At 43.3% G+C, this 23985-nt stretch overlaps 2 protein-coding genes and 1 pseudogene across 2 annotated transcripts in view; 2 read left to right on the forward strand and 1 right to left on the reverse strand.

The window, feature by feature from the left end:
• Positions 1 to 3248: 3248 nt before the first annotated feature.
• On the reverse strand, positions 3249 to 18800 carry FAM217A (family with sequence similarity 217 member A). The gene is given in 8 exon segments (XM_064363124.1): positions 3249 to 4564; positions 6082 to 6149; positions 6240 to 6314; positions 7241 to 7254; positions 7370 to 7387; positions 7390 to 7453; positions 9872 to 9965; positions 18680 to 18800. Coding segments are annotated over 8 exon segments (1620 nt in total). The 5' UTR covers positions 18745 to 18800; the 3' UTR covers positions 3249 to 3342.
• LOC135269299 (small nucleolar RNA U13) lies at positions 8940 to 9030 on the forward strand (annotated as a pseudogene).
• Positions 18801 to 21861: 3061 nt separating the features above from the next.
• Positions 21862 to 23985, forward strand: part of LOC105708722 (testis expressed protein 56) — a 42804-nt gene continuing 40680 nt past the window's right edge. Inside the window, exon 1 of the mRNA XM_012440324.2 lies at positions 21862 to 22054. Within this exon, the coding sequence (XP_012295747.2) occupies positions 21862 to 22054 (193 nt within the window). The remainder of the gene's footprint in view (positions 22055 to 23985) is intronic.

Here is a 23985-nt window from a genome sequence, read left to right on the forward strand (position 1 = left end):
GCCTGGCTAATTTTTGTATTTTTAGTAGAGACAGGGTTTCGCCATGTTGGCCAGGCTGGTCTTGAACTCCTGACCTCAGGTGATCCACCCTCAGCCTCCCAAAGTGCTGGGATCTACAGGTGTGAGCCACTACACCCGGCCACACATACTTTCTCTGATTAGAAAGATTCAACCTCATGAAGATCCAGTGAGCTGAGAACTATCAATGACTGGAGAGCTAAACATGGGAATTTGGGAGCAAACTAAGTTAAATTTTCCTGAACAGAGTTTTTGTTATAAACTGCCTTTTTTTTTTTTTTTTTTTTTTGAGGCAGAGTTTCACTGTTGTTACCCAGACTGGAGTGCAATGGCGCGACCTTGGCTCACCGCAACCTCCGCCTCCTGGGTTCAAGCAATTCTGCCTCAGCCTCCCGAGTAGCTGGGATTACAGGCGCGCACCACCATGCCCAGCTAATTTTTGTATTTTTAGTAGAGACGGGGTTTCACCTTGTTGACCAGGATGGTCTCGCTCCCTTGACCTCGTGATCCACCCGCCTTGGCCTCCCAAAGTGCTAGGATTATAGGCGTGAGTAAACTGCCTTTCTTTAAAGATAATGGTGGATGTTGACTTGCATCAAGTATGAAAAATAGCCAGATATGTTGTATTTTTTCATGTCTCGAGTTTTGTCCACTACATATGTGGACAAAGGGGTCCCACTTTACCTGTTTGAACCAGGTCTTTTCCCCCCATCAGTCTACAGGGTAAACATGAGATGATACATCTCTAATCCCTACAAAACTTGCCACTTCCGGTCCCATCTCCTGTGCCCATTCCCACGCCTAGTCTCACTGAAAGAGTTTGTGTCTTTGTTGCACCATACCACTTCCCTGTGCCTTGGCACATGCCTTGCAAGAAATAGGACATTTGTTTGTTAGGAATCAATTGTTCCTGCACCTAACTAGTGCTAAGGAGGTTCATTCGGAAGGTGGCCTGCCCTCCTGTGTCATTCTTACTTCCCTAACGTATTTTGTGTTTGCTATACGCCAGGCACTTTTGCTCCTAGTCACTTAACCCTCGTGATTATGTGAGATAAAGACAGTTTACCCACTTCATGCATCAGAAAAGTGAAGCAAGAGAGGTTAAGGAAACTGCTGAAGGTGTTAGAGCTGTTCAGTGGCAAGAGTCTGGGTTTGAATTTAGACAGCCTGGCAACAGAGCTAGTGCTTGTAACCACTATGTCATGCATGAAAACTGGTCAGTCAATCCTGCCAGGATACAGTGGTGAGAAAAACAGACATGTCCTTTTTGAAGGTTTTACCAGTAAAAAATTACATCATGACCCTGGAGGTGAGGGGAAGAATCCAGGTAGCTAAGGAAGGTAGAAGAGAATGGATTCAGATGGCTTGTCAAAAAGGTTCAGTACACAAGTTAGAAGGAATTGTAAGAATTGAAGATTAAAGATGGTTGGTGGGAAACAGGTCATTGAGAGCTGGAATTTAGTGAAAATGTAAGTCCATTTTGGCATATACTTTTATGAGAGGGGTACTATACCACTTTGGATTAATGAGACTAATTATATGGGATATAGGTAAAATTTTATGCTAAGGGAGGCTAACCAATTATGTTTGTTTTCTATTGCTATGCTATATGATTCTAGAAAATTCTTTGAAATTAAACTAAAAGCTAAGATGCTGCCTGTGTTCCCTGCCTCTAAGAAAACTATTTGAGCCTTAAGCTACTAAAGCTGGAAAAGAAAAGCTACAGTTGTTCTCTTCAGCGTTTATTTGAATTATCCATTAATTCACTCATTCCTAACTCTATTCCATCTCATTTGGAGGGATGATACCCAAAAACTCAGTGGTTGTCTTTTGTGTCGGGGGTTAGGGGGTGGGGAGGCCTTTTACTTTTTTTTTTTTTTTTTGAGACGGAGTCTTGCTCTGTTGTCCAGGCTGGCTGGCACAATCTTGGCTCACTGCAACCTCTGCCTCCCTGGTTCAAGCAATTCTCTGCCTCAGGGTCCCAAGTAGCTGGGATACAGGCACCCACCACCACACCTGGCTAATTTTTGTATTTTTAGTAGAGACCGGGTTTCACCATGTTGGTCAGGCTGGTCTTGAACTCCTGACCTTGTGATCCACCTGTCTCAGCCTCCCAAAGTGCTAGAATTACAGGTGCGAGGCACAGCGCCCAGCCACCTTTTACTTTTCATTTGGTACCTTTGGGCAATAGTTGAAGTTTTAATGGTGTATTTTTTTAATGTTCTAAAAAAATTAATTTGAATTCCCCACCCACTTAAAACCAAAGTATACCCCAAAATATCTCAACCTCTGATACAGATATGTTACATCAGTCCTTTCCCTTACATCTTTCAAAGTGTGATCCAAGAACCACCACCATTAAAATTATTAAAATCACCTGGAATGTTTGTTTATAATGTGTGTCCATGAGTCCCATTTCCAAAGATTGTGTTTCAGAGGGCCTGCAATAGAAGCTAGGACTCTCTATTTTTTCCTTGATTCTGAGGTGCAGTAAAGTTTGTCAGTCATATAGTTTTCCTTTTTCACTAGTTAATGAGTTCCGTGTTGGCTGAATGAGTTTCAACTAACCAGCCTTAAGACTTCCAGCAGTGCAGAGCCTTGGAAAAAATTCCAGTAACATGACATTTTGGCTGCTCTGTGGACAGTGCTCTTATCCAATCTTTCCTTCAACATTTAAAAAATATCGTGTCTGAGTGGAAGAGGGTTACTTCATGCCCAAACCTGTAGTTGGGGCCCCAAAGAGAACTTTTCCTGTATATGACAAAGAAAGGCCTGGAACATAGAAAATTTCTAAGGGTTTGGGAGGAACTAGAGGATCTTGTACATTAATAAAACAACTTTAGCTTTTAAGGGCCAAGTAAATGCTCAAGGGATAGGTCAAAATGATAGATCTGTGGAGATGAGGGCAGAGGAAAAAAGGATACCAGAGTGGGAAAGACTTAAAACATCAACTCTTATGACTATGTAACAATATAATAAAAACTACAGCTGCAGTAAGTCAGTTATACCATTTACTGATGGAATTATACTGGAAAACGATCACTGAAAAAAAGAATAGCCTTTTGAATAGAATAGTCTACTAAATGAACCATTTCTTTGAAACACAAATTGCAAAAGATTGTCTAATGTGTCAGTATAGAAGCCTGTGGGTTTATATATAGACATCCCAGCAGTGCTTTTCACAAGTTACGCTCCATATCACATCAAGCAACTGTTTGGTTTGATTTTTTTTTAATTATACCTGTCTCTTGGAATAATTAACCATATCTTAGTTGGGCTTCTTAGAATAGATCTGTTCACATTGAGATGTATGAAAGAAAAGAGTTATTTTTGGTCAGTGGGTGAGCACTTATCCTTAGCAATAAAGGAAGGCGACAAACAGTTTAGCTTCTGAGTATAGAATGGTCTATTCAACACTATATTTTGTCGGTAAAGTTTCTTTTTGGTTCCAAAGTTTCTCTTCGGTGCCTTAATTTCCTTCTGATTTTCGGGAAAAGACAGAAGTATAGGTGAAACTGGCATTGGAGACCTCGATGGCAGACATCTTGTAGAGACCATTTTAACCAGTGATTGAGTTGTCTGGCCAGCAGTAGGCTTGGATGAGAGTTCTTGGCATGGATTTAAAACAGAACTTTTGGGATTCTTATCATCATAAGTTGCAATTAATTGTTTTGTGGTGGAAGAACTTTTTAGAGATGATGGTCTAGAATGCCATCTATGTTTGCCAGCATTGCTCCAATTCCATTTTAAAGAATTCTGCTCAAGCTTGCAAGAACCAGAATTGTTTTTTCCTTTTTCTCGACTTTTATCTACACAAGGTATCTGAAGACTCAAAGAGTCACAGGGTTTTGGCTGTCTCACTTTTGGTGTAACTTTGGAGGAAAAGGGTTGTTCGGTAACTGCTGGAGTACAGAGAGTGGTTTGTAGTCTGGGCCTCTCTTTTTGAATAGTCGTATGTTGTAATCTTTCCAGTTCCAGTAAACGAGTTATCAAGTGTTCAAGAGAGCTTTCTGCAGGTTTCACTGTCGCTTTCCAATTTTCAGATTTTGAGAGGGCTAAATTGTGCAAGTCTAGAGTACTGAAAGGAGGAGGGAGAAGATCAGGATACGGAAATACTTCATTTGGCTCCTTAGGGAAAGATTCTTCAACATTTTCTATTGTTTCTGGCTTCAAGTTCAGGTCTATCTTTTTAAAATAGCTGAGTAAAGTATCATTTGCTTTCTCATTTTCTGATAAGTCACTTTCATCTGTTAAATTTTCTTCCACACTGCCGTTTCCATGTTTCAAATTCCAATTTGGAGCAGGTAAAGTTTCACCATCGTTGTTTCCTATAGTTAAACATGAACTAATATGAATCTCATTTCTGTTCTTAAAAAAGTCTCCATCGGCATAGGACCAGCAGACACCTAATGGCCCTGGCAGTCCAGGGTAAGGACCAACTTGCTTATCAACTGAAGCACTTGTTAGTGAGTGGTTCGGAGTGAAGCCCCTTATAGGATTATTGGTTACATTAAAGCCAGTTTCCACGGAAGATTGTTTGAATTCCCTTTAAAAAATAATTTAACCAATGAATGGTTTATTGACTAGAATTAAAATGCTATTAAAATGATATGGTTAAGTACCCTTTATCAAAGATTGGTTAATGTTTAGTTCCCAATGGCATATGTGTATCTAGCTACCTGTAACAGAAATGTGTTAGTTTCCAAAAATGCTCTACATACAATTATATAAATTTTAAAAAATTGAGATTAAAATATTAACTTGGCATCCCTTTGTGCAAGCACAAGTGACTAGCTTATGATACCGAAAATGGCTAACTGTGGCTGTGAATAGCCCATAGGTTAAAGTGGCTAACTATATGTTTGCCTATAGTGTACCTGCAATTATGATGTTTGAAAATGAGGATATCTAACTCAAACTGAAATTAAATCGAGATGTTTATTGATCCAGAATTAGATAAAAGGAAACTGAAAAATGTAATTAGGTTACTTTAAAAAGCCTTCTTTGTTAGCCACTGTGGTTTTTAAAAATTCCTGTAACAAAAAAAAAGGAAGCAAACAATGTCTGTCAAAAATTGTCCCAGAAGAAGCCTTCTAGCTAGTCCTAATACATGATAAAGTTTAAGAACCAAAAAAGAATTAAAACTCAGGTAAGGTTGGGTGCAGGAAACCACCATGACACATGTATACCTATGTAACAGACCTGCACATTGTGCACATGTATTCCACCCAGAACTTAAAGTATTAAAAAAAAACTCAGGGAAGGTCTGAGAAGCGATATACTGTCCTGTCTATGAGCCTGAACCAGGCTACTTTCATATCCTGGTTCTACCATTCATTAATATTGTGCGACTTTGAGCAAGTTACTTAACTTGTCACGGAACCTCAATGTCCTCATCTGTAAAACAGGGATGATGATAACGACCTTCCTTATATGGTCGGTTGTGAGTTAAATGAATTACTCCATATAAAGAATTAACATAGTCCCTAGAATGCAATAGTACTTTTCTATTACAGTTCCTTTTCCTTTCAATGGGAAGCCCATACTTTATCCATCTAAAACCGTCATCGTCAGAGCATGGTAAACTCTTGACTCTTACCTATTCTTTTATTTTTTTCTTTCTGAGGCAGAGTTTCACTCTATACCCCCCGCTGGAGTGCAATGGCACGATCTTGTCTCACCACAACCTCCACCTCCTGGGTTCAAGTGATTCTCCTGCCTCAGCCTCCCCAGTAGCTGGAATTACAGGCATGCGCCACCACATCCAGCTAATTTTGTATTTTTAGTAGAGATGGGGTTTCTCCATGTTGGTCAGGCTGGTCTCAAACTCCTGACCTCAGGTGATCTGCCCACCTCGGCCTCCCAAAGTGCTGGGATTACAGGCGTGATCTGACTCTTACCTATTCTAATTGTCTCGTGGTATCTGCAGCCACCTCCTGTTTTAGGGTGGATTTCTATAATTGCCCATCATTCCCACAGAATACATTTTTGTATTTCAAATAGTTGTCTCATCTGTGTTTAAATGTATTTCAGTAGGGTGTTACAAAATAACTATTCACTTACCTGTTCTCTATAGTACTTCCTTCATCAAGAGGACAGTTCCATAATTGAAATATCCCTTGCTTACTATTCTGATGATAGAAAAATCATGGGTAATAGTTTAGTAGCTGCATATATTTTTAAAATATAATATTTTAAGGGTCTGATGAATAAAATCCCACCTGTATGCTTTTTTGAGTATGCACCAACAAATTAGGTTCTAGCATCAGTTGGTCTACTGGAATTTCTAAATAGTTCTATAAGGCAGAAGATTTTTAAACGTAAATTTGTTTGCTATTCTTGTTCTAAGAATGTATAGTTCTTGTTCTAATCAAGGAATATATAGTAAAATTGATACTTCATTTATATATAAAGAAATCATTTATTTTTACTGATTTCAGCAGAAATTAGTGTAACCTATTTATTATAAATACCAACTAAACTGTTAACTAATAAGCCTTGCATACCATTAAGATTGTCTTTATTTTGCAGTTAAATGTTTTATGTTTTGATCAAAAAGGATAAAAAGATTAATTTTCCACTACTTCAGGACAAGATATCGGTTATTTCAACTACTTGAAGATTTTGTTGTTGTTGCTGAGACAGAGTCTCGCTGTCACCCAGGCTGGAGTACAGGGGTGCGATCTCGGCTCACTGCAACCTCTGTTTCCTGGGCTCAAGCAATTCTTCTGCTGAGCTCAGCCTCTTGAGTAGCTGGGACTACAGGCGTGTGCCACCATGCCCAGCTAATTTTTTTGTATTTTTGGTAGAGATGGGGTTTCACCATATTGCCCAGTCTGATCTCGAATTCCTGACCTCAAGTGATCCACTCGCCTCAGCCTCCAAAGTGCTGGGATTACAGGCGTGAGCCACTGCGCCCAACTTGCTTCAAGACATTTTAAAGGATGGGACTACTTCCCTTTTGGCAACGACTAAAAAACACCATACTCAATTTTCATTTATAGTATCGCTATACTGAAAAATACTTAATATAACAAAATATCAATTTGATAACCAATTTGAAACTCTGTAAAATAATAAAGGCTTTGACTTGCATGAAGAACTCTATAGAAATGAAATTTAAAGTTTAACTTTCAGGAAGGAAATTTTTTTTAAAGAACATACTTAAAATTTAAAAAGAATACGCTTTATAAATACTTTAACACCAAACATTTATCCATACCTTGTTAATTTTGCCTGAATGTGTATAACAATGACAATTAATAGTTACATAAAACTGATTATATTCAAAACAAACCTCCTTTAATGAGTGATTATTTCAGTATAAGTGTACACATCTAGGCTTTCTTACCACCTGCTGCACTATCCTTCCAGCTGGGAGGCTTTTCTTTTCGGGAACAGGTGCTTCTGAATCCAAATTCCAGTGAGATAAGTTCTGAAACAATGTTTTAGGACAAACTTAACATTAAGAAAACATAAAAAGCTCAATAATTTTACATGTTCTTTGGGTAAAGTATGAGAAAATGCATAAAGCTTCATGACGCTCCCAACCTCAATATAAAGAACTTATCAGCATCTTTGAGGAATATGCAATTTTCTCTTAACAAACCCTTATCAGCTTGATAATACCTATTGTTCAGGAATTGGAAAGGCTTTATTTATTTTTTCATTCATTCATTCATTCATTCATTCATTCATTTATGGGAGGGAAGGAGGGCAGAAAGGCTCTTACAATAATTTGTGGTTTCATTCACATTTTGTTAAAAATAATGACACACAGGTTTTCAAAATTGATTTTTAAAATGTCCTGTTCAGTGTGTCTCTGGAACACAATGGTGCATTTATCAAACTTCCTGTATCTGAATACCAGATATAAAAGCCTATAAAAGGCTGGGCGCAGTGGCTCATGCCTGTAATCCCAGCACTTTCGAGACAGGTCAGGATCACCTGAGGTCAGGATCACCTGAGGTCAGGAGTTCAAGACCAGCCTAGCTAACATGGTGAAACCCTGTCTCCAATAAGAATATAAAAATCAGCCAGGTGTGGTGGCACATGCCTGTAATCCCAGCTACTTAGGAGGCTGAGGCAGGAGAATCACTTGAACCCGGGAAGTGGAGGTTGCAGTGAGCTGCGATCACGCCACTGCACTCAAGCCTAGGCAACACAGCGAGACTCCATCTCAAAAAAAAAAAAAAGTAACTTTTTAGGAATGAACCCAGTTGTTTTCTGTCTCAAATAAGAAAAGCTTTGTCAGTTAAACTCTAAGCCAATGAAATATTAGGTATTATTAGATACAAGCTCTTCGCTAAGGAGGAACAGGGAGAAATAAGCTTCAATACAGCATGAGGATTTAATTTATCCACAAAGAGATATCTCCTGATAAGAAGGTAGTTGAACATTGGAAGAGAGGCTGCAGATTATCTTTCTCTGTAGATTTATGAAAAATATAATTAATAAAATTAATTCTCCGCTCTCTGGCATGATACGTACAAGGGCTACTCTCTACATGAGAATCATCTGGGGAGCTTTTTAAAAATACTAGTAGCAAAAAAATACTACAAATTCTGATTTTAAAGAATGAGGGTGAGTGACAGGTGTTGTGGCTCACACCTGTAATACCAGCATTTTGAGAGGCCAAGGTGGGCGGATCACCTCAGGTCAGGAGTTCGAGACCAGCTTGGCCAACATGGTCAAACCCCATCTCTACTAAAAATATAAAAATGAGCTGGGCATGGTGGTGGGAACCTGTAATCCCAGCTACTTGGGAGGCTGAGGCAGGAGAATCACTTGAACCTGGGAGGTAGAGGATGCAGTCAGTTGAGATTGGACCACAGTATTCCAGCCTGGGAGTCAGAGCAAGACTCCATTTCAAAAAAAAAAAACAGAAATGAGGGCGAGGCCCAGCTGTTTGTATTTTAAGGACCCTTTTGTAGTTCGTAGCATGATGCCTGGGTTTTCATGTTCGTGTGTGAGATGTGCCCCTTCAAACTTTTTCATGGTATCTGGTGGATTTTTAAGCTTTCTTCAGCTATATAATCCTGGTATCCTTGTATGAAATGCACATGTGAGAGAAATATCCTCAGTTAATGAAATTGTGCTGTTGGAATCATACAATAAAATTAACATAACCAGGCTGGGCGCAGTGGCTCACACCTGTAATCCCAGCACTTTGGGAGACTGGGGCGGGCAGATCACTTGAGATCAGGAGTTTGAGACCAGCCTGGCCATCATGGTGAAACCCCATCTCTACTAAAAATACAAAAGTTAGCCAGACGTGGTGGCACGTCTGTAGTCCCAGCTACTCAGGAGTTTGAGGCAGGAGAATCGCTTGAACCTGGGAGGTGGAGGATGCAGTGAGCCAAGATCACACCATAGCACTCCAGCCTGGGAGTCAGAACAAGACTCCGTCTCAAAAAAAAAAATTAACATAACCAAATTGATCAACTGGCAAAGAAGGCTTATTAACTAAACATAAAGTCTGACAGTTTGTAAATTTCTTAAGAGTTGGGACTTGATTATACTTTTTGATATCCCACCTGCCTTATTTTTCACAAAGTGTGTGTTTGAAAACGAAAGTGAGCAGCCGCCTGGTTGATAACAAGGTAGCACCTTTAACAAAGCCAAGTTGCAATCTGAAATGTCTGACATTTGGAGAAGAGCTGGCTAATTTTCCCTTTGTTAAAAGAAATACAAAATTTCCATTTGCTGGCCCAAATGCGCAAAGAGGAAAACACAGGTTAAACTGCTCGCGATGCAAAAGCAGCAAGGGCATCACTGCAAGAAAACTCCATGGGAGTCATGACTTAGCAACAGGAGCCGCTGTCCAAACACTCAAGTTCGGCGCCTGCCATACCTCCTGAGAGACGTTTGACACACGTAGGCTGTTGCCACAGTTCTCATTTCTTCTTCCCATTTTGCTGTAGCTGCTCCTCCGTTTCCTTAAAATCCTATACAGATTGTGGGACAGGTACATTTATGGGTAAGGGTCAACATTTATAAAAAAGAAAGTGTGAGATTTGATTTCCCATTTAAGGAGGCAAGAGAATGCTTAGAAAGTAGAAGAGACAGTTTGAAACCTACCGGAAACAAGGGGCAAGCCTGACCCAAAACGAGCACAGACAGGGCAAACTGGCAGATCTCAGAACAGAAGATTGGGAAATGGAGGTCAAAGTGAGAAAGCAAGTAGCAGATAAGAAGATAAAATACAAATAGCAACAAACAGAACTTAGAAAACAGGGACGCAGAATCTCCTTTTAATCATTCAAAACAATGGCTCCATTTGAAAGCAGGGTTAAACCCTTACAACTGAGCCAGGCAAGCATCCATGCATGTTTCAGAGCCACCAAAACGCCCTCAGGACCGAACAATATTTTCCACACCAATTGATCAAGGTGCTTAAAACACCCACTACCGTTCAAGGTAAAAGATTTAGAGAACTAGGCTGGGCACAGTGGCTCACGCCTGTAATCCCAGCACTTTGGGAGGCCAAGGTGGGCGAATCATCTGAGGTCAGGAGTTCGAGCCAGCCTGACCAACATGAAGAAACCCTGTCTCCATTAAAAATACAAAATTAGCCTGGCGTGGTGGCGCATGCCTGTAATCCCAGCTACTCAGGAGGCTGAGGCAGGAGAATCACTTGAACCTGGGACTTGGAGATTGCGGTGAGTCGAGATCGTGCCATTGCACTCCAACCTGGGCAACAAGATCAAAACTCCATGTCAAAAATAATAATAAAAGAATTAGAGAATTATAAGGTAACAAGCAAAACAGTCACTGGATTAAGGCATGGCTATCTGGAAAGAATCACAAATTAAAGTAACTTGTGTAAAGGAGTAATCGGCCTATCTGCTAATCGTTTACAATTGATCGTCTCCTACGGAAAGGTATATGAAGAAATGGGAGATTTAGTTCCGCGAGGTTTTCAGCCAACACTGGTACTGGTCCACACGCTGTGTGTATGTCAGTCACTGGGTTTGAATGCAGGAGGAAGGAGGCTGCTGAGTGGGTGGCACTGCCTGGGGCCCCGGGTGTGTGCCATGGAGGAGGGCATCCAGCGCCTGGAAAAGGCCACCGCATCTGGAGGACGGCCCTGGGGACAAAAGACACCTTCCTTGGGGACTAAGTCTGGGGACGGGAACTTCAGGGGCAGGAGTGCGGGAAGGCGCGTGTTTCAAGGGAACTGCGAGGCCCTCGTGAAGAGGAATCCCCTTTTCCTCCCGAGCTGTGGCCCGGCTGGGTGGGGAGCGCAGTTCCAGGGGTAGCAGGAGGGAGTTAAGGGATCCCCGGGGCGGACTCTTACCCCACCGCGCCGCAGGCCCACGTGTCCTCCCCGGCGTTCTCTCCCAGTGCGCCGCCCCGAGGCCCGCGCGCCCCCTCGGCCTCGGCCGTCCTGCAGAGGAGCGACAGAGAGGGCGGTGGGCGACGGTGCAGAGCCTACGAAGCTCGCGGGCCGGCGCAGGGGTGGGAGTCGCGCCCGGGGCCCAGTGCGGGCTCAGAGAAGCCTGCCGGGGCCAGCGCTGCTGCTCCGCGGGCTTCCCCACAGGCCCGGCGCCCGGCAACGACCAGCGAGCGGGGGCACCCGGGAAGGCCCCGCGTTCCACCAGGTCCACCGGTACTCGCGGGCTGCGGGGTCGCCGGCGGCTGCCCAGACGCGGAGCCTCTCGGGGGTCACCCGGCCGTTGGGCCCCCGGGACGCACGACGCCGCCGGGGCAGGACATCGAGCCTCAAGCCCAGTCCCTGTACCCCGCCCGGACCCCTCCAGGGCTCCTGCGCAGCCCACTTGGCCATCCTGGCCTGGAGGGGCCGCCCAGGGTCCTCGTGCCAAAGCCCGAGCCTCCCCGGGCCTTCCAGAGCCTTCTCGGACTTTCCCCCAGGCGTCCTGGACCTTCTGGTACCGTTTTGGGCCTTGTTGGGCTCCTTGACTCTCCCACGGTCTATTTCCGAGGCCTTCTGGTCCTTCCCTGGGCCTCTCCAGCGTGAGCGCTCTGCGAGGCGGCCAGTAGGCCTCTGGCACCCAGGCCTGGTGCCCCCGCCCGCTCTCATGCAAGCCAGGAGCACCGCTCTATGTTTCTCCAGACTAAGCTAAAATATATACGTGTTGATATATACGTAATGCTTGTTTTCGCCAACTCTAAAATGAAGAAACTGAGGTCAGCACAAGAAGATCCAATACGGAGGAATTTATTCAGGCTTCCGAGCGAGGTCCTACCGCCTTACAGGAAAAACCGGAGAAGTCGCAGGGATGCCGCTCAGACATGGGATTTTATAGGGAGTGGAGGTGTTCGATTGGTTGTGGGAGAGCAGGACTGCTATTGGGTAGAGTTACAAGCCTTCATCTAGGACTTGGCTTGTTGTTGGTTAGAATTACTCGGCTGCTATTGGCTGGAAAGACTCAGCTGCTATTGGCTAGAAAGACTTGGCTGCTATTGGTTAGAATTACAAGACCTTGTTTGCACACTGAGCTCCTTAAGGGAAGGCCAGGCTGTACGAGAGGGGGAGAAGCGAACATGCCCGATTATGTCTGAGCTTTGGAAAAAGGCGGGGTGGGGGGAATATGCATCCGAGCTCCCAGCAGGGCAACTGGCCTTACAATATGTAAAGTTATATCTATGCTTGTACAATATATTAAATAATTAACACAGAAGAAGAGGCATCTTTGTTGACACCAAGCCCACTACTGGTCAGTTTCAGGTCTGTCATCAGCCTTTCAGTAGGAAGAACAAAAGATGATTTTTTTTTTTTAATGTAGAGGATACATTTAAATCACAGAGCCCAATTTCGTACCCTTAAATGCATATCTCTTATTACAGCTCCATGAAATCGGAGGGTTAGGGGAAGAGTATCTCTGCATCTAGTCAGATATATCTAGATAGCTATCTCCCCCACCTCCAACAGTTTGATAGAAAAATTTAAAACAAAATTAATTATACCTATAAGTAAAACTACAACAGATTGATATAGAGATAAATTTTAAACACAATTATATATGTAAGTACAGCAAATGAATACTAAACATCATTTTTGGGGGATGAGATCATGGCCATGCCCCTTTGAGAGTCTCCCTGTAAAAATACATTTATTTACCAGATGTTGAACACAATTTCAAGGGTTTCTCAGGTCTTTGATCCCTGACTCCTGTCTCTTTCCTCTGCATTTCCATTTTCTCCTCAGAAAGACCTTCCCTTTAAAGATGCCCTTCCCACCCTTTAAAGAAGCCCTTCCCACCTACCACCTACCTTATTCTATTTCATGACACTCTGTTTTATTTACTTCTTTGTACTCCTCATAGTCTTGCTAATTCCGTTTACTTGTTTGTTTTTGTATTGTCTGTCTCTCCCCAGTAGAATATAAAACTCCATGGGGGCAGGTGCCTTGTCTATCTAGTTCATTTCTATATCCCCAACCCTTTAAAACTGTGCTGGGCACACAGTAGAAGCATGATCCATGTAGGTAAATGAACCTCATTTCTTGCAGGTTCCCTGGAGGTTTCCATTCTTGGCCCCCTCCTCCTTCAGCTGTTCTCCATACTGCTGCTCTAAAATACAGACCTGCTCAACTGCCTCCTAATGCCTCAAGAAGGAAACCCAGGCCGGGTGCGGTGGCTCAAGCCTGTAATCCCAGCACTTTGGGAGGCCGAGGCGGGTGGATCACGAGGTCAAGAAATCGAGACCATCCTGGAAAACATGGTGAAACCCCGTCTCTACTAAAAATACAAAAAAATTAGCTGGGCATGGTGGTGCGTGCCTGTAATCCCAGCTACTCGGGAGGTTGAGGCAGGAGAATTGCCTGAACCCAAGAGGTGGAGGTTGCGGTGAGCCGAGATCGTGCCATTGCACTCCAGCCTGGGTAACAAGAGCGAAACTCCGTCTCAAAAAAAAAAAATTCTGCAGCCATCCTTTAGGTATCTGCTCATCACCTTTCCAGCACCCACTACATATCAAGCACATTGGACATTGTACAGTTTTCCTAAACACTCTCCTCCAGGGCATAAATCAGTTACTCTTCCTATAATAGTACCTCCTTTTTTTTTTTTCTTTTTTTTTGAGATGGAGTTTCACTCTTATTACCCAGGCTGGAGTACGATGGTGTGATCTCAGCTCACCGCAACCTCCGCCTCCTGGGTTCAAGCAATTCTCCTGCCTCAGCCTCCCGAGTAGCTGGGACTACAGCTAATTTTTGTATGTTTAGTAGAGATGGGGTTTCACCATGTTGACCAGGATGGTCTCGATCTCTTGACCTCGAAATCCACCTGCCTCGGCCTCCCAAAGTGCTGGGATTATAGGTGTGAGCCACTGCACCCGGCCAATAGTGCCTCCTTTTTATCTCCTTTTTATTTTTAAACCTGTCTAGTTAAATTCTAGTCATATAGTTCTAACTCACAAGTCATTTTCCTTGACTACTCAGGAAGAGTAAATTGCTAGAAAAAATACAAAAAGAAAAAGAAAACATGAGTAAATTGCTATCTCCTCCAAGATCCTTACTTCGTTATAATAATTATTCATTTACAATATCTCATTCTCTTTCAACACCTTGAAGGTGATTATCAGCCTGTATTCTATCTAACAGAGTGCCTGGCATGTACTGTAGTAGGTACGGCAATCAATAAATGTTTGAATTGATTTAATTATTGCAAAAATAGGATTTTCTGGAATGTATGGTGTGGTGACTATAGGCCCGGGATGGTGCGGAACATTTCATATGGATTAACCAAGGTATATGCCTAATAATCCAATGAAGCAGGTACCACTAGTTATTCCTATTATTTATTTATTTATTTATTTATTTATTTATTTAGAGACAGAGTCTCGCTCTGTTACCCAGGCTGGAGTGTAATGGTGCGATCTTGGTTCACTGCAACCTCCGCTTCTCAGGTTCAAGCAATTCTTCTGCCTCAGCCTTCCTAGTAGGTGGGATTACAGGCACCCACCACCACGCCTATTTTTTTGTATTTTTAGTAGAGACGGGTTTCACCATGCTGGCCAGGCTGGTCTCAAACTCCTGACCTTAGGTGATTTGCCCACCTCGGCCTCCCAAAGTGCTGAGAATACAGGCATGAGCCACTGCGCCTGGCCTAGTTATTCCTATTTTATAATGGAGTAACCTGAGCCTTAGATGTATTATATAACCTTTCTCAACTTAAAATTACTAGAAAAATTGTGAATGGGAGTAAATATTGGGGTCCATGTATTCCCAGCTAATGGTTTTTACAAACGTTCTTGAAACAGAAATTATGTGTGCGTGTGTGTGAATTCCACATATCTGGCTTACACATTTCCTATCTTCCTTGCTTTATGTTTCTATTCATGCCTTTTTCTTTTGTTTCAGAGCTCAAACTGATTCCTGATTCCTTAGAGTCCTTCTGAGATTTGTCATCCATAAATACATCCTCTAAGTTCTTTTTTCTTTTTTTTTTTTTTTTTTTTTTTTTTTTTTTGAGACGGAGTTTCGCTCTTGTTACCCAGGCTGGAGTGCAATGGCGCGATCTCGGCTCACCGCAATCTCCGCTTCCTGGGTTCAGGCAATTCTCCTGCCTCAGCCTCCTGAGTAGCTGGGATTACAGGCACGCGCCACTGTGCCCAGCTAATTTTTTGTATTAGTAGAGACGGGGTTTCACCATGTTGACCAGGATGGTCTCGATCTCTTGACCTCGTGATCCACCCGCCTCGGCCTCCCAAAGTGCTGGGATTACAGGCTTGAGCCACCGCGCCCGGCCTTTTTTTTTTTTTTTTTTTTTTTTTTTTTTTTTTTATGAGACAGAGTTTCGCTCTTGTTACCCAGGCTGGAGTGCAATGGCGCGATCTCGGCTCACTGCAACCTCCGCCTCCTGGGTTCAGGAAATTCTCCTGCCTCAGCCTCCTGAGTAGCTGGGATTACAGGCATGCGCCACCATGCCCAGCTAATTTTTTGTATTAGTAGAGATGGGGTTTCACCATGTTGACCAGGATGGTCTCAATCTCTTGACCTCATGATCCACCCGCCTCGGCCTCCCAAAGTGCTGAGATTACAGGCGTGAGCCACCACGCCTGGCCTCTTTTTTTTTCTTAACAAAACTTATTCTTAAAAATATTTCTTTCATATTATCACCCCCACTCAAGTGGTCTTCCTTTTTCTGGAGACTTTTGAATGCTTTGACATCAGCATCAAAATCGTGGCTGGTCCTCCCCTCACTGCTAAATGTGCACGGCTCTGGTGGTATGAAATATAAAAGCAACAACTTGGAAATGGTGCCCTCTCCAAACCTGTGGGTCTTGATCTGGCTCTGGCCGAGCGTAGGGTGTTGGACAGTGGGTCATTTTCTACAGCAGCTCAGACCCAGCTTAACATCAATCCCAAGGCCAAAGAGAATGCACTTTCCTTCTGTTGGGGCTTGGTAAACAGTACCCAACTTCGGAAATAGCCTCAGAAGCAGAAGTTTTTCTCTGATCTTCTGGCCTCCTGTCTCTCGGTCCCAGTCTCCCTCCAAGGCTATCCAGAGAAACTAGAATCCCTTTTCTCCAATGCGGGTTACAGAGATCAGAATGGTTTTTCCCCAAAGCCAGCCATAAAACCTAAAAATATGACTCCAACTATCCCTTGGCCTTTCTGTGTAAAAACTGGCCATAAAGAAATTACCTGACCTACTTCGTTTGACTGTAGGTCATAAGACCCCCATTTTAGAGAGGGCCCTTAAGCTGGGCGCGGTGGCTCATGCCTGTAATCCCAGCACTTTGGGAGGCTGAGGCGGGTGGATCACCTGAGGTCAGGAGTTTGAGACCAGCCTGACCAATATGGTGAAACCCTGTCTTTAAAAAAAAAAAAAAAAAAAAAAGAGAGGGCCCTGCCCCATATCCAGAAGGAAGGAATGCTGCTCAGAGAGGCCAAGAAGAATCCAGATAGACAGGCCTTGCTGGGTTCCCCACTTAGGCTATTAGCACCAGATCAGACCCTTTTTGTCCAATTGTCTTTCTACACAGCTGTCCATACTTTGTTGAACCTAAGCATAAACATGGAGACTCTCTCCTATATTTCTGAGTTTTCATTCTGTACGCTGCCATGTGTACACACATGCTAAATATATTTGTATGCCTTTTCCCCAGTTACTCTGCCATTTGCAAGTTGATTATTCAGCAAACTTCAGAGAGCCAAGCCCTTAGCCCCTACACCTCCAGCAATCTCATGGCCATGCTGAGGATTCAGTTTTTAGTGGTATTCTCAGCTTGCCTTACTTTAAACCTGCACCTCGTTAGCTGATCCCAAGTGAAACCATTCTTTCATAAACACAGTAGGATGAGGCAGAGGCTCTCTATCTCAGGCATTTAACAAGCTCTTACGTTAATTACAAGGGAGGCAGGCTAAGGAGACAAAGGCAAGCCTTGGGCCAGTTAGTGAGTAGGCCAGTAGGCACGGCTTGCTGCCCACCTCAGTTTCTCCTCCTATAACAAGGGTCATGACATTGACTACCACATAACTACTTTGGAAAGCACCTTGACATACATGCCTTTTCATTGTCCTGGGCTATGCAAAGACATGTCAGTAGCAACATTACTTAGTTTCTAATTATTCTGGAGGGAAAAGTCTTCTTTTTCAGTCTACCTCCTTCAGTATCTTTCATGTTTTGATATTACCCATGCATTTGCCCTCAACTGCCTTTGTTTTTCTTTTTAGAATTGCCAAGGTCATGGCTAATCCCACTCTTTCACCCAGGCTGGAGTGCAGTGGTGCGATTTCAGTTCACTGCAATCTCCGCCTCCCAGGTTCAAGTAATTCTCCTGTCTCAGCCTCCCAAGTTGCTGGGACTACAGGCACACGCCACCACACCCGGCTAATTTTTTTGTATTTTTAGTAGAGATGGGATTTCACCATATTGGTCAGGCTGGTCTTGAACTCCTGACCTCAGGTGAGCCACTCTCCTCAGCCTCTCAAAGTGCTAGGATTACAGACTTGAGCCACCATACCCACCCTCCAGCAGAATTTTGTTCAATATAATTATGCAACATTTTCTGAAAGTCAGGACAATATTTTCTAATTAATAATATGCATTTTTGTTCTCAAATAAGATGCTAAGTCAGTAGGAAACATTTCAATTCAATTATGGGCAATTCGTATTTAGCATACGGTTTAGCGATCTTGTCTTTCGTTTTGTTTTTCTTTGTTGAGCAAGTGCTTTGTCTTTCAGCAGTGGCAAATTTATCCTGATTTAGAACTCTATTCTTTGAGCATTCATCCTAAATATCCTTTCTTGTGTTTGTATACTTCCTTTTTAAGAAATATGTATTCAAATATTTATAATTTGAAGTTTTAAAAATTAATCTTTAACACTCTGCTCCCATAGCAATGTCTTAGTTGAAAGGCCATCATTTTGTTGGAAAAATATGGGAAATATTGTTTCAAAACTATTTATTCCTGGAACCAGTGTGATAGTGATGGATATGCACATATTTCCAAAAGGAAGCAAAATACACACATCAATCAGTGAATTCCACATCTGCAAATGTTGCAGCTAGTGCTTTTGAATAAATTCTCAATCATATAATTTCTCCTTTAGGACTTGATTTCTGCAATTTGAATTGCTTCATAAGCCTTTCTATCCTTCAGATGCCTATACTCTGTAACTGTATTTTCCTAGCGTTATATCACAAATTCACTTTCAATTTTGGTTAAAGTTTCAGCGTCAGAACTTACTTTCTGGTGCCAGGAAAGGTGTAGCTTGGATCCCCTTTCTGGTCGTCAGACCCCTCCCACCTCATTTGTTGTGAATGGAGCACTTTCTTTAGAATGCTTTCCTTAAAAAACTTGGAGATAATCTTCTCTCTTCGAACATTACTGAACACCTTGCCTTCTGGAAGCCAGCTGATCTTGTCACATCCACCATGGCAGGGGGAAAGGGGAAGGTATTCAGGAGACACAGAAACCCTCTTAGGAACAGAAAAAGGAATTGCGTTTACCTAAAAGTCATGAATAAAAGATCAGCCTAACTAGAAAAACAACCCAGAGTCTTGCAGCGGCTGCGCTGCGGGATCAATTTAGTTAATGATACACTGCTAGCACCTACGAGGGCTGCTGGCCCAGTGCGCGGCTCTCACCACAACAAGAAAAGACTTGGGAGAAAATAATAACATATTAGAAGCCCAGTTTTGAAAAGGTAAGTCTATTAGCCAGTGAATAATAGAATTGGAAATAAGAGGAATACAAAACAAAATACAAAATGAAAGCATTTGTTCCATCAAAGAATATTAGCACCATGGGCTGAGACCTGGTTGACTTAGATCAAGACCACACAGCTGGTTAGCAGCAGAATATTTGCCAAGTGTCATTCATGACAGATGTCTCCCATCCTAAACAGTGTTCTTTAACCACACCGTAATTAGAGAAAACGAATGAGATTGATTCCTAGAAGTGTTATTCATTGTAAAAAATATACATATATATATATATATATATATATACATTTCCATCTGATAGTTTATTTAAAAACAAAATTTAGGCCAGGTGTGGTGGCTCACACTTGTAATCCCAGCACTTTGGGAAGCTGAGGCAGGCGGATCACAAGGTCAGGAGTTCGAGACGAGCCTGGCCAACACAGTGAAACCCCATCTCTACTAAAAATACAAAAAATAGCTGGGCGTGGTGGCAGGCGTCCATAATCCTAGATACTTGGGAGGCTGAGGTAGGAGAATCGCTTAAACCAGGAGGCAGATGTTGCGGTGAGCCGAGATCATGTCACTGCACTCCATCCGGCCTGGGCGACAAAGCTAGACTCCGTCTCAAAAAAAAGAAAAAAAAATTAATAATTGTGACCTACTTCAGATTTCAGCCAAGTCAGCATGCGCCAGATAACTATAAACATTCCATCAGTTGCTACTGAGCACAGTGACTAAGAACATATGAGTCAATTTACATGGAGTGTAAAGAATTACGTTTTAGTAGATCACTTCCTTGGCATGTTGAATGGCTTAAAACATGCTTTGTTCTTTGCTATTTATATAAATGAGGGTTTAGAGGAATGCACTCAACTTTGCTTGAAAGAAAGAAGCTGAGGATATGTCTTCTAGCTGCCAGAATATTCTACCCCCTTTCTCCCCACCAAAAACACCTGTAAAATTATGAGAATCACATTAAATTCAAATGGTTCTTGTTGGTTATATAACATATTTTAAATATGTACTTGCATTTAAAGTTATTTTATTTTCATTTTTTAAAGTTTTACTTTTTGAGTTTGCAGGTTGAAAGGTAAGAAATGGGACAGGCCAGACACAGTGGCTTGCGCCTGTTATCACAGCACTCTGGGGGGCTGAGGCTAGAGGATTGCTTGTGGTCAGGAGACCAGCCTGGGCAACATAGCAGGACCCTATCTCTACAAAAGAAAAATAACAAAAATTAGCTGGGGGTAGTGGTGCACACCTATAGACTCAGCCGCTTGTGAGGCTGAGGTGCGAGGATTGCTTAAGCTCAGGAGGTCGAGGCTACAGTGAGCTGTGACCACACCACTGCACTCCAGCCTGGGCCACAGAGCAAAATTCTGTCTCTTAAAAAAAAATATATATATATATATATGTATATATATGAATGGAATTTTATATCTGCTGCTCTGGCCACTAAAGTATCATATGATATAATGATGATGCTTTAATAGTCTTGACCAAAGGTTTTTAAGGTTGGTAAAAAGCTGGCCCACGCTCCTGGGTTTGCCATAGCATGCCATAGTGTGCTAGGCTCACACGCCTTCTCTGCTTCTCTGCAGTGTGGTTCTCCAGCTGGTTCATGAAGAGTAGAGCAATTATGGGGAAGCTGACTCCTGGTGGAGCATGCTGAAATCTAAAAGTAGCTGTACCAAACCCTATTATTTGCATTTTTGTTCCAAATCTGATACTAGTTCTTGGCAGCTTTTAGCTTGCTCAGGGCTGTGCTATCAAGTGTGGTTATTTTAGGCTGGGCGTGGTGACTCATGCCTGTAATCCCAGCACTATGGAAGGCTGAGGCGGGTGGATCATGAGGTCGGGAGTTCGAGACAAGCCTGGCCAAGATGGTGAAACCCTGTCTCTACTAAAAATACAAAAATTAGCCGGGCACAGTGGCAGATGCCTGTAATCCCAACTACTCGGGAGGCTGAGGCAGGAGAATTGCTTGAGCCCAGGAGGTGGAGGTTGCAGTGAGCCAAGATCACGCCACTGCACTCTAGCCTGGGCAACAGAGCAAGACTCCATCTCAAAAAAAAAAAAGTGTGGTGATTTAAGATTATTTAATACATCTATTGTTCTCTGCTTTTTGGTCTACAATGGAGAATGACTTCTTACCGGGAAAGCTCTGGTTGAGCATTTGTTTACTTTGTTTTCTGTGGATAAGAGCATAAGAAGCAGTTTGGCTTCTTACCTGTGTTAATCTGGGCACTTCCTCAGTTGTGGACGATGAAGCTCTTTCCTCGGTTCTGCTGAGGACTGCGCTGATGTAACTACTCTCTCGGGGCCTCGTAGGTCTGTGGAGCCTTAATTAGGTACATACAGGGAGGAAGGCTTCTACGAAGTACCAGATGGGAAAATATCACCGGATATGTGCGCCCCCACTTTCCCCTCTTCCTTTTAGCAAAGCTCCCAGTTTTCCCCAGAAATTGTCCACGTGTAGACACAAGACTGTAGTTTCTGCCAAAAATCCCCGAATGACTCGGCAGGATATTTTCAATGGGCTGATTTCCTCTGCTTTGAATGGAGGATGAGCACGCAGGGTTCCAGACCAATACCTGAGCCATTGTGACTCTCAGAATGCCGGGCAATAAGAGGTCAGAAAGTCCGTTCCACCTTGTCTTGGAGACAGAGGAAACCTCTCCTCATGTTCTTGGTTTGTTCATCTCTGTGACACTACCGGCCATCATGAGAACAGCCAGCAGCAGCTCCAGCATGATAAAATGTTCACACCTTGACAAGTGTGAGAAGCCGAAAAACTATGCCCAGCCAGAAGTTTTGTGTCACACCTTTGAGGCGCTGTCTGACCTCCACAAGCTGCTTCCTAATCACCTGATGGAGAAGCTTTATTCCTACAAGAGTGAAGAGGACAAGAAAAAATGTATGTGGGTAGAGGGTGGGCGTGAGTTCTTTCTTTTCAGTAAGCATACACTTTATCTTGATACAAACTGCCTCTACTTTTGGCTGCAATTAAGACCTTACTCTTTATTTTATTTAGTTTATTATTTTTTTGACATGGCGGCGGGGTTGGGGTCTCACTTTATTCCCCAGGCTGGAGTGCAGGGTTGCAGTTGAGGAAGGAGACTCCTTCCTCTTAAGATTCTAAGACCACTTCCCCTTAGCCTTGCATTTCAAAGGAAGTAAAAGTTGAGAATAGAAGGCACAAGGTCAGTGGAGGAGACAAAAACCCGGTGCCACTAGCTGGACTGGAGGTTAAAGATCAACACCCCCACCTTCCCCCACCCCCCCCCCCCACCGTCCCCCCACTTTCCCCCAACCCCCTCCCCGCCCCAGTTCCTATCTTACGTGTAGATCACAGGCATGGTGTGGAGGCATCGTCCGCGGAAGGCATTGTTCTTGCTTAATCACGATTAGATCCCCACCTAAGTCAGGCACCCCTCGCTTACCTCATCGATCACGACCTTCTCACATGTACCCTCTAAGACTGTGAGCCTTTAAAAGAGGCCAGGATTTTCTAGTCGGGGATCTCAGTTCCTGAGACTCGAGTCTGCTGAGACTCCCGGCCAAATAAAAAGCCACTTCCTTTGCAGGTTTGTTCACGGCCGCTCCTGCTTTAAAATAATCATGGCTCACCGCAGCTTTAAACTCCTGGGTTCATGTGATCCTCCCACCTCGACCTCCCCAGTAGCTGGGACTATAGGCGTATTGCCATTGCAATGTCTAATTTTTTAATTTTTTGTAAAGACACCCCACACACACACCTCCATGGTGCCCAGGCTGGTCTCAAACTGCCAAGCTCAAGTGATCCACGTGCCTTTGCCTCCAAAGTGCTTGGATTCGAGGTGGGAGCCCTTGCACCCAGCCAGAACTTGTTCTTTACGTTGCAAGTGTGATTTGTCCTCCAGGCACATGTCCCCATCCATGGATTCTGTATTCTGGAATTTACTCATGTGCTGATTAACCATTGCTTCTTCATGTTCCTTTTGCAGAAATAATAGTCTTTTGTGAGCCAAATTAGGCCTAACCCTCCTCTTTTGACAAAGCTTACCTGTGGGACAATGGAAAGGGTGCGAAATGCTGCTACATTTATAATTTAAGCTTTAGATTTGATTTTAAGATTAGGGAGAGAGGGGCCGGGCGCGATGGCTCACGCCTGTAATCCCAGCACTTTGGGAGGCCGAGGCGGGTGAATCACGAGGTCAAGAGATCGAGACCATCTTGGTCAACATGGTGAAACCCCGTCTCTACTAAAAATACAAAAAATTAGCTGGGCATGGTGGCGCGTGCCTGTAATCCCAGCTACTCAGGAGGCTGAGGCAGGAGAATTGCCTGAACCCAGGAGGCGGAGGTTGCAGTGAGCCGAGATCGCGCCATTGCACTCCAGCCTGGGTAACAAGAGTGAAACTCCGTCTAAAAAAAAAAAAAAAAAAAAAAACATTAGGGAGCGAACTTTCAAGTGGAAAGTCAGGTTTTGAACTTTGTTCCTTTGCTCTGTTTCCTGCTATTCCTTCCTCCTGTGGCCATGATTGAACCAGGAAGAAGCTGGATATTTTCTTTCCTCCTGGGGATTATAAGCAAACTGTACTTTTTGCAGTTTGGAGTGGCGCACTCCTGAAATTCTGTCAGGGTCATTGATAAGCGGGGCGATTTGCAGAATTGGGTGGAGTCTGCTTCCTGAATTGTTCCTGCTTAAGCGGAGGACAAAGGTAGCGGCAGCCACCTGTGCTCATGAACTTCAGAAACAAAATAGCAGCTGCCATAAAGATTAAGTTGCAATTCCGAGGCCGGGCAAAGTGGCTCCTGCTTGTAATCCCAGCACTTTGGGAGGCCAAGGCGGGCAGATGATCTGAG

The sequence above is a fragment of the Aotus nancymaae genome, unplaced genomic scaffold (genome assembly GCF_030222135.1).
Source record: "Aotus nancymaae isolate 86718 unplaced genomic scaffold, 86718_ANA_hifiasm-v0.15.2.pri h1tg000051l, whole genome shotgun sequence".
Taxonomy (NCBI): domain Eukaryota; kingdom Metazoa; phylum Chordata; class Mammalia; order Primates; family Aotidae; genus Aotus; species Aotus nancymaae.